Source organism: Eretmochelys imbricata, chromosome 9 (assembly GCF_965152235.1).
Source record: "Eretmochelys imbricata isolate rEreImb1 chromosome 9, rEreImb1.hap1, whole genome shotgun sequence".
In the NCBI taxonomy this organism is placed as follows: Eukaryota; Metazoa; Chordata; order Testudines; family Cheloniidae; genus Eretmochelys; species Eretmochelys imbricata.
Genome location: NC_135580.1, coordinates 84,104,481 through 84,115,154, shown reverse-complemented (window position 1 = coordinate 84,115,154; position 10,674 = coordinate 84,104,481). Strand labels below are relative to the sequence as shown.

The following is a 10,674-nucleotide window of genomic DNA, read 5'->3' as shown; positions in this document are numbered from 1 at the left end:
TTCCTGCCCATCCTGGCTAATAGCCATTGATGAACCTATCTTCCATGAGTCTATCTAGCTCCCTTTTGAACCCCGTTATAGTATTGGCCTTCACAACACCCTCTGGCAAGGAGTTCCAGAGGTTGACAGTGTGTTGCGTGAAAAAATACTTTCTTGTGTTTGTTTTAAACTTGCTACCTATTAATTTCATTCGGTGGCCCCTTGTTCTTGTATTATGAGAAGGAGTAAATAACACTTCCATATTTACTTTCTCTATATGACTTATGATTTTATAGACCTCTATCATATCCCCCCTTAGTTGCCTCTTTTCCAAGCTGAAAAGTTCCAGTCTTATTACTTTCTCCTCATATGGAAGCTGTTCTATATCCCTAATCATTTTTGTTGCCCTTTTCTGAACCTTTTCCAATTCCAATAGATCTTTTTTGAGATGGGGCGACCACATCTGCATGCAGTATTCAAGGTGTTGGCGTACCATGGATTTATATAGAGGCAAAATGATATTTTCTGTCTTATTATCTATCCCTTTCTTGATGATTTCCAACATTCTGTTTTCTTTTTTGACTGCCACTACACACTGAGTGGATGATTTCTGAGAACTATCCACAATGACTCTAAGATCTCTTTCTTGAGTGGTAACAGCCAATTTAGACCCCATCATTGGATATGTACAGTTAGGGTTATGTTTTCCAGTGTGCATTACTTTGCATTTATCAATATTAAATTTCATCTGCCATTTTTTTGCCCAGTCACCCAGTTTTGTGAGATCCTTCCGTAGCTCTTCACAGTCTGCCTGGGACTTATCTATTTTGAGTAGTTTTGTATCGTCTGCAAATTTTGCCACCTCACTGTTTACCACTTTTTCCAGATCATTTATGAATATGTTAAATAGGACTGGGCCCAGTATAGATCCCTGGGGGACACCACTATTTACCTCTCTCCATTCTGAAAACTGACCATTTATTCCTACCCTTTGTTTCCTATCTTTTAACCAGTTACCAATCCACGAGAGAATCTTCCCTCTTATCCCATGGTTGCTTATTTTGCTTAAGAGCCTTTGGTGAGGGACCTTGTCAAAGGCTTTCTGAAAATCTAAATACACTATATCCACTGGATCTCCTTTGTCCACATGCTTGTTGACCCGCTCAAAGAATTCTAGTAGTTGGTGAGGCATGATTTCTCTTTACAAAAACCATGTTGACTATTTCCCAACAAATTATGTTCATCTATGTGTCTGACAATTTTGTTCTTTAAGATAGTTTCAACCAATTTGCCTGGTACTGACATGAGGCTTACTGACCTGTGGTTGCCAGGGTCACCTCTGGAGCCCTTTTTAAAAATTGGCATCCCATTAGCTATCCTCCAGTCAGTTGGTACAGCAGCTGATTGAAATGATAGGTTACAGATGACAGTTAAAAGAAAAGGAGTACTTGTGGCACCTTAGAGACTAACCAATTTATTTGAGCATAAGCTTTCGTGAGCTACAACTCACTTCATCGGATGCATTCAGTGGAAAATACAGTGGGGAGATTTATATACACACAGAACATGAAAAAATGGGTGTTACCATACACACCGTAAGGAGAGTGATCACCCAAGAGGAGCCATTACCAGCAGGAGAGCGGGGCTGGGCGGGTGGGGGGGGGGAAGAAACACCTTTTGTAGTGTTAATCAAGGTGGGCCATTTCCAGCAGTTAACAGGAATGTTGTCCGAAGAGCAGTGGGGGTGAGGGGGGGGAAATAAACATGGGGAAATAGTTTTACTTTGTGTAATGACTCATTCACTCCCAGTCTGAGAAGGTCTCAAATGGAGTGAAAGCTGTTAAGAAAGTTAAAGGTTTCAGAGTAACAGCCATGTTAGTCTGTATTCGCAAAAAGAAAAGGAGTACTTGTGGCACCTTAGAGACTAACCAATTTATTTGAGCATGAGCTTTTGTGAGCTACAGCTCACTTCATCGGATGCATACTGTGGAAACTGCAGAAGACATTATATACACAGAGACCATGAAACAATACCTCCTCCCACCCCACTCTCCTGCTGGTAATAGCTTATCTAAAGTGATCATCAAGTTGGGCCATTTCCAGCACAAATCCAGGTTTTCTCACCCTCCACACACAAACTCACTCTCCTGCTGGTAATTGCCCATCCAAAGTGACCACTCTCTTTAAAATGTGTATGATAATCAAGGTGGGCCATTTCCAGCACAAATCCAGGTTTTCTCACCCCCCCACCCCCCTCCAAAAACCACACACACAAACTCACTCTCCTGCTGGTAATAGCTTATCCAAAGTGACCACTCTCCTCACAACCCACCTTGATTATCACTACAAAAGGTGTTTCTTCCCCCCCCCCCCCAGCCCCGCTCTCCTGATGGTAATGGCTCATCTTGGGTGATCACTCTCCTTACGGTGTGTCATAAATATAAAGGGAAGGGTAAACCCCTTTTAAATCCCTCCTGGCCAGGGGAAAGCTCCTCTCACCTGTAAAGGGTTAAGAAGCTAAAGGTAACCTCGCTGGCACCTGACCAAAATGACCAAAGAGGAGACAAGATACTTTCAAAAGCTGGGAGGAGGGAGAGAAACAAAGGGTCTGTGTCGGTCTTATGCTCGTCTTGGCCAGGGATAGACCAGGAATGGAGTCTTAGAACTTTTAGTAAGTAATCTAGCTACGTATGTGTTAGATTATGATTTCTTTAAATGGCTGAGAAAAGAATTGTGCTTAATAGAATAACTATTTCTGTCTGTGTATCTTTTTTGTAACTTAAGGTTTTGCCTAGAGGGGTTCTCTATGTTTTTGAATCTAATTACCCTGTAAGATATCTACCATCCTGATTTTACAGGGGGGATTTCTTTATTTCTATTTACTTCTATTTTTTATTAAAAGTCTTCTTGTAAAAAACTGAATGCTTTTTCATTGTTCTCAGATCCAAGGGTTTGGGTCTGTGGTCACCTATGCAAATTGGTGAGGCTTTTTATCCAACATTTCCCAGGAAAGGGGGGGGTGCAAGTGTTGGGAGGATTGTTCATTGTTCTTAAGATCTAAGGGTCTGGGTCTGTAGTCACCTAGGCAATTTGGTGAGGCTTTTTACCAAACCTTGTCCAGGAAGTGGGGTGCAAGGTTTTGGGAAGTATTTTGGGGGGAAGGACGCGTCCAAACAGCTCTTCCCCAGTAACCAGTATTAGTTTGGTGGTGGTAGCGGCCAGTCCAAGGACAACGGGGGAAATATTTTGTACCTTGGGGAAGTTTTTGACCTAAGCTGGTAAAGATAAGCTTAGGAGGTTTTTCATGCAGGTCCCCACATCTGTACCCTAGAGTTCAGAGTGGGGGAGGAACCTTGACATGGTGGCATAGTGGTGGGATTAACTTGAAATCATTTTGAGATCCAGTTGAGATTTTTTGAACTAGAAATACAGATTTTAAAAAGGAATTTTTTTTTCCCTTTGGAAAGCAGCTGAAACTGAAAGCTGAAACTGTGGCCAAGCAGAGACAAAAGGGGATTATCTTTGTGAATTGCAGGTTTTCTTTGCCTGGAGGCAGGGTACTTAACTCCTGCAGGGAAATTCACAGTCTTCCAACCCAGAGTTGTTTTTTTTTTCTTTTCTTCCTAAAAGTAAATAGGGGGGGTGTGCTCTACCCATTTGCCTGGAGACAAAAGTGGCAGGGTTTTTTTTTTAGGATTTTGATTTTTTTTGTTTTACAAGGAGCACAGGTTTGAAAGGGAATTTTTTTTTCTTTGGGCTGGGTAAGCAGGTTTCCAAGTAGTTGGAGGTTTTTTGCTTTAATTTGGGCCCAGAGCAGAGACAAGGGAATTGTCTTTTTCTGTAGGCTGACAATCACTATCAGAGAATAGGTATTCTATTCCAGCACAGCAAAATTTTACAGCCAAGTTTTGTTTGTTTATTTCTAAACCTCGGGTGTAAAGTTAGTTAAAAACAGAGAGGTTAGAATGACCAAATCCTCAGCTCGACTACAGCTGGAATTAGCCAAATTTCAGGCTGAGGAAAAACAAAGGGACCATGAAAGACAGATAGAACTCATGCGGCTGGAGAAGGAGGTACAGGAGGCTGCCCACAAGAGGGAAATGGAGGCAAGGAAGCATGTGGAGGAGGAGAAGGAAAAAGAGGCTTTCTGCTTCTAATGTATTTTTTTAAAAATGTGCTATTACTTTTGGAGGCTTTGGCCAGCTGTTCTTCAAATTCTTTTTTGGTCTTTCTAATTATAGGCACTTCAGATTCTTAAACCTGTAAATGTAAACAAACTTGTTTGTCTTAGCAATTGGCTGAACAAGAAGTAGGACTGAGTGGACTTGTAGGCTCTAAAGTTTTACATTGTTTTGTTTTTGAGTGCAGTTACATTAAAAAATAATCTACATTTGTAAGTTACACTGTCACAACAAAGAGATTGCACTGCAGTACTTGTATGAGGTGAATTGAAAAATACTATTTCTTTTGTTTATCATTTTTACAGTGTAAATATTTGTCATAAAAACAATAATATAAAGTGAGCACTGTACACTTTGTATTCTGTGTTGTAATAGAAATCAATATATTTGAAAATGTAGAAAAACATCCAAAATATTAAATAAATTTCAATTGGTATTCTATTGTTTAACAATGCAATTAATCGTGATTAATTTTTTTGAGTTAATCGCATGACTTAACTGCGATTAATCGACAGCCCTAGTAATAGCCTGTATGAAATGGGGTGGGGTGGAGTAGGGGCATGTCTCAGTTCAGAACCTAGTTTGTAGGAACTGGATTTAAAGCTCCACTCATTTCAAAATCCATTATCACATCTTCAGTGCAAGAATGAGGCATGTTAGCTGGTTTTGCACTGCCCCTTCCTGTATTGTACCTATCTGCGGGAAAAAGATTTGAATCTCAAAGTCTGTGAGTTCATGAAGGCTAAATTCAGGTAAAATAAATACAGTAATAAAGGCAAAAAAATCATGAAACAATCAGTTTGTGTGCAGTACTTTAAAAACAACAAAAGTTTTATATTTTTTCCAAGTTTTTATAACAAATTTATACTGGGGTGAACTTCTCTAATATTGGGATCAATCCTTTAGTGTATACATGCATGTAACTCTCACTGAAGCCAATGGGAATTTTATTTACGCATAAAAAACGGTTCTACTATAGGAGAAAGTCTTGACAGAATTTTAGCTCTATCAGTGTTAACGCAGTTACTCTTAGAGGCTTTATCCCCAAGCCTGCAAACAATAACTTTCCCTTTGCCAAACCTTGAGCATAAGATTTACGTTTATAGGGCCTCAAGGTGTGACCTTGCAAGTGTGATGGCTGCCATCTTTGGTCGACACACACGCTGGGAGCCTCCAGAGCTAAAAGCACAAGCTGCTTCAGCTTAAGCTAAAGAGTCTTGGTTGCCTAGCTGGGGGCTGTAACAACTCATCTCATCTGCAAGTCAGCGCAGATGGGGACCTGTAAGTAACACATACTCACCAGTGGGTTATATAAGCCCTTTCTGAATGGAGGGTTTCGGAAGGCATGGTGTTTGTAGAATCAGACCCTATTAAAAAAGTTTAATATATCTAACATAGTATGAACGATCCTTTCTGAATCAGATATTATTTTCAGGTCTTATGTATTAAGATTTTATTTGCCTAAATTACTGCTTGCTTGTTACCCCAGTTTGATAGCATCATACTCTGTACTTACATTACAGATATACGAGAGAGGTTGCGAAACATAAAATTTGATTTGCTTCCCCCCTCCCCATATCTATTTGCAAATCGTGTATAATTATTTCTAGGTAATTCTCCCCCAAATAAATACAACAATTCTGAAGGAAAAAAGCACATGTGACTAAAGTAATGTACAGGACCGGTATACATAGCCCAGCACTTGTGAGTGACAAACCAGTGCATAAAGCAATGATCATTAACAGCCATACAATAACAAAGTGGTACAGTCAGCCAAGCATCGTAAGTAGGGTGACTAGATGTCTCGTTTTTATAGGGACAGTCCCATTTATGGGGGACTTTTTCATATATAGGCGCCTATTACCTCCTCCCACCCCCTGTCCCGTTTTTTCACAGTTGCTATCTGGTCATCCTAATCATAAAGAACCCTACAATAACAACCTGTATGGTAATACAGAGCACTAGGGGTGGAGTGGGACTCAGAGCTGATTTTAGTTTGTAGCTTCCAAAAGATTATTATAATATGGTTTCCAATATGTGGTGGTTATTTTTCTGATTTTTTATCTTGATTTTGAGGTAAACATAGGGTTCATTTTTATGTGTAAAAATACTTTAAATTATTGCTTTAGAATAGTTTCCCTTGAAAAAATGTCCCCCCCTCCAGTGAATTCCCACACTCCCTGGGATACTCTCAGTAAGCATGAAGCAGGGGGGAAATCAATATTTGTGACCCGTTACCCCCTTGACAAGCAGTTTTCTGCATTGCAGAAATTGTTAATGTCAACTATTTTCTAAGATGTCAACAAAGAATATCTCTAATTTTTGCTCTGGTAGGTCTGTGCTGGTTTGAGATGAAAACCCTGTTTGTAGGTAGGAAGAAAATGAGTTTTAAATATAATTTTAAAAAGCATTAACTGGGATTAAAACGTGTTAACATTTATTTTACCATTGTTATGATTAGCAGTAGTATTTATTTATAGTGCCAAGAGTACCTGATTCGAAAGGCTAAAACAAACTTCTACCACATGCCCCTCCTTGGTTCATCCTTATGCTTTTCTTCGTCCCCTCCCAGCACCCCAAGCTGGGTGTCCTTTTGTGAACTGTAGCTTTCTGTACTGGTTTTTACAGGAGGCTGTGAGGGCTGCTGAAGATGTCCGATAGTCTGGATATTGAAGAGAAACCTCCAGCCCCTCCGCTGAGAATGAACAGCAACAATCGTGATTCTTCAGCACTGAACCACAGCACCAAACCTCTCCCCATGGCCCCAGAAGAGAAGAACAAGAAGGCCAGGCTGCGCTCCATCTTCCCAGGAGGAGGGGATAAAAGTAAAGTATCAGCAGTGCAAAGGGGTTACTTTTCTCTCTTCCTGTCGTTTGTTGGTTGCTGTGTTTGCTTTCTGCCTGTGCTTTCTTTCTGTTTCATCTGTGGGACATGCTAATTAAAAACTACCCCAAAGCGTTATGTTACTATAATTCTAATGCCGTATTTTCAGAGAGGAGGAGGTGATGTTTCATTAATTATCTTTGTGTAGCTGACCAGGACAATAAAACACACATGCACACATGGTCTTGCATTTTTTAAATGCAGTTGCGGTTTAGACTGGGTTTTGTCTTGCATTTGCAGAGTGAAACCAAGGGAATAAGGTTCAAATTTCATTTGCAAAATTAAGGGAGGCATGTGTTTTGAATTAAAAAAAAATGTATTTGCATTTAAAGAATGGAGAAAGGGGTCTTGCTTTTATTTGCACTTGTTGAGATGAGGAACGGTGTGTGTAATTTTTTTTATTTTTTTTTACAAAACAACACCAAAACATGTGCTTAATTAAGGTCGAAGTGTGTCTTGGATTTTTTAAATGCGTAAACCAGGAATGTATGTTGCGTTATTTGAATTTCTGAAGAGAAGCATGTCTTGTATTTTTAAATGCATTTGCAGAGTGAAGGAAGGTAACGTGTGGGTATTTTAAATGCAGTTACTGTTAAATCAGTAGGCTGTGTTGCATTAGTTGAAATGCATTTGCAAATATAAAGGTAGAAGTGAGTCTTAGAACCAAGACAGGAAATGATTCAAATCTCCCCTTGTGTCAGAAGGTTTTTTGTGACATTCCTCTGAGAGCAGCGCAGCTCCTCCCAGTTCCAGGTTGGTGCCACAATTGATTTTCTGACCTGCAGGACTCTGCACCATGCAAAGGGGGTGGAAGATTACCATGCTTCGTGCTCCTGCTTTGCAACATTATCACAGCCACTCGTCCCTTTTTGGAGAGGCTATTAGTACCCCATTTTAATAAAGTTTGAGAAAAGTTTCTGATAGCTGCATTTCAGTGGCTTGATGCAGCATGCACAGGATGGGTAAGAGATGCCTTGGACAACACGGGGTTGGGGAGCAGATAAGCCCGGAGCTGTGACTGCCACTGCACTTTGCCTTAGGAATACCAGAGTTGGGACTGCATGAGTGAGTGTATGGGGGGGGGGACGGGGGGGACGGGGAAGGAATGTCGTGCATACAGTTCTTAAACTGTGATACATTGATTGCATATTAAGGGGGGTGTTTGGAGTGTGTGAGCATGAGGTGGGTCTGAGGGCGTATTAAGAGTAAATTACTGGACTAGGGTTCAGTGGAGATGTTAGGCATTAAGGGGGGCGTATATGTTATGACTGTATTGGGGTGAGTTACTGGGGTGGGGTTATTTGGAGATTTGGGGAATTCAGAGGTCAGTGGGGGCTGACTGGAGGTGCTAGGGGTGTATGTGCATTGGGGCAGGGCTGAGTCACGGAGGGGGGATGGCTGGGGAGGTCTGAGCTATGGTCATAGGGGTTGAGTCACTGCTGTGCGGTCCTAGCGTCTGCAGACCGTGGCACCTTCCTGTCCCAACCCCTATTGCCTGGCCGTGCAGGCATTTTCCCACCCGTGGCCAGCACTCTCTTCCCAGCCACTGCTGCCTAGGGGCTGAGTGCAGCACAGTGCATGGAAAGCAGCTTCCCCAGCCAGCTTGGCAAACGGAAGCAGAGGATGCACCCACTGTAGGAGTGGCCATGTAAGGTGGAATTGAAAGCAACAGGCCTGGGAGGTGAAGGGGAGGAACAGGGGAAAGGAGATCTTGGAAGGAAAGATAATACTCCAGGAGGACCACAGGCAGCAAGAGAAGTTTTCTCCCTCCTGCTACATATAAGTTGCCCGTTACCCTACTGCTGCCTTCTGTGTCCATCCCTCTCCGTCTTTCCTCAGAGAGGATGGCCTAGTGGCCCCTGAGTGTATCCTACTTAGGACTTCTGGCTTGGCCCTGATTATTTAAACCACATTCTCTTCTGGCTCTAACACAGCACTAAAAAGTAGAGAGGACATTTTGACTTGACTCCCTTGATTGAAAACCACCATAGCTCCTGGGGTGATAGAATGACTTGAGTCATTTCCCCTTCTGGCTGACATCAGAGTAGTGTTGATTCTCTTCTGAGGGAAAACTTCCTCAGCATGAGGTAGTGTGTGAAACAGATGCAGAAAAGGGGAGATCCAGAAGGAATCCATGCCCAAAATAATCTGTTACAGCCAGAACAGTAGTTCATTTTCTTCTCGTATAGAAGATCAGAATCAATTTAGCAGTCATTTAGATTTCATCACTACAGGTGTAACTAGGAGTAAAGTGACTAGGATTTTGTATTTTAATTTTGTTGTGTGAAATAGTAAGAATATTTAGCTTTGATGCTCAGGATGTGCCAAATCCATTGAATTGAATTCATCTCATGGCTGATTTGTAGGTCAGGGTATCAGCTAGCTTGTGCATTCTTCACAGAGTTACACAGTGACAAACTTTGAAAGTCTTGGTTACAAGCACAACGTTACTTTAACATGTCCATTTTGATCCAGTGCAACTGATTTCAGCATCACAGATTTATTATAATATCCTGCTATCAGATCTTTTAAACAGAACGAGAGAGAAAGAGAATCGTAGGATATTTCTCCTTAAACAGACTAGGACATTTGTATCCTTTGTTCATTCACCAGGCCTGAGATGTGCTACACTACTTGAAGTGTTCTGTCAACCTTTCTTTGTAACGGATAGGTAGCTGGTGTACTGTGACCACTACTTATCATGCTGACCAATACTGTCTCATTGTTTCCTTGTGCTTCCCCTGTCTGATTGTTGTATGCACCTGTTATCTCTCACGTTATAGTTAGTCCCTAAGCTCTTTGAGGTAGGGACCATCTTTTTGTTAAGTCCAATGGGACTTGATCCATGACTAGAACCCCTAGGTGCTACCACAATACAAATAATCTGTGTTAAGTAATTATATGCTCATAATCACTACAGTATCTAAGTTCCTCTGTCTGCAATGTGTGTTTCCTCAATACCTCTGTGAGGTAGGGAAGTACCATTGCCATTTTACAGATTAGGAACTGAGGCACAGAGTGACTAAATAGCTTGCCCAAGGTCACACAGAAAGTCCTGTGGCAGAGCAGGCAATTGAAACCAGGTCTCATAAATCCCAGGCTGGTGCTCTAACCATTTTCCTTCCTCTTAAGTATGATAGTAGTCAGTAGCTATGGGGGATTCAGAGGCTGTGCGTCTCCTCCCAGCTGGGCTCTGTTCCTTCAGGAAAACTGGGAGCAGAGCCATTCAAGGAAATTGACGGGGTTCTGGGCTGGGTTTTTTGGGTTGTTGTTGTGGTTTTTGCAGTCCTGTAGATAGAGCCTTCTTTTCCATTCTCACTGAATCGCCTGGATTTGCTGCTCTGCAAAAATAAGTACTACCGTATAGCGGGAAGTGGTGGCCTAGTAAGGAAATTACGGGAAATTAAACCTAAATTATCACAAAGGAAATGTACCCACCTGACTCTCTTTTCAGCTATATTGGTGTAAATGATAGTAGTATTAACAATATTAAACCCCATGAAGATTTAGACTGGTGTAGCTGAGAGCAGAATTTGGCCCTTGGTAGCTAAGTTGCCTCAGATACGTAAAAAATAAGAAAATGGAGGAAGAACAGACCTGTTGGGATAAGGGGGAAAGGAGGAGAAAGAAA

At 41.5% G+C, this 10,674-nt stretch overlaps 1 protein-coding gene across 3 annotated transcripts in view; it reads left to right on the top strand.

Annotated features, from left to right (window-relative positions):
* The first annotated feature begins 6,810 nt into the window (after window positions 1-6,810).
* PAK3 (p21 (RAC1) activated kinase 3) overlaps window positions 6,811-10,674 on the top strand; it is a 51,787-nt gene continuing 47,923 nt past the window's right edge. For all 3 annotated transcript variants that reach the window (XM_077826113.1, XM_077826111.1, XM_077826112.1), the window contains exon 1: window positions 6,811-6,985. In XM_077826113.1, coding sequence (XP_077682239.1) covers window positions 6,811-6,985 — 175 coding nt within the window. The remainder of the gene's footprint in view (window positions 6,986-10,674) is intronic.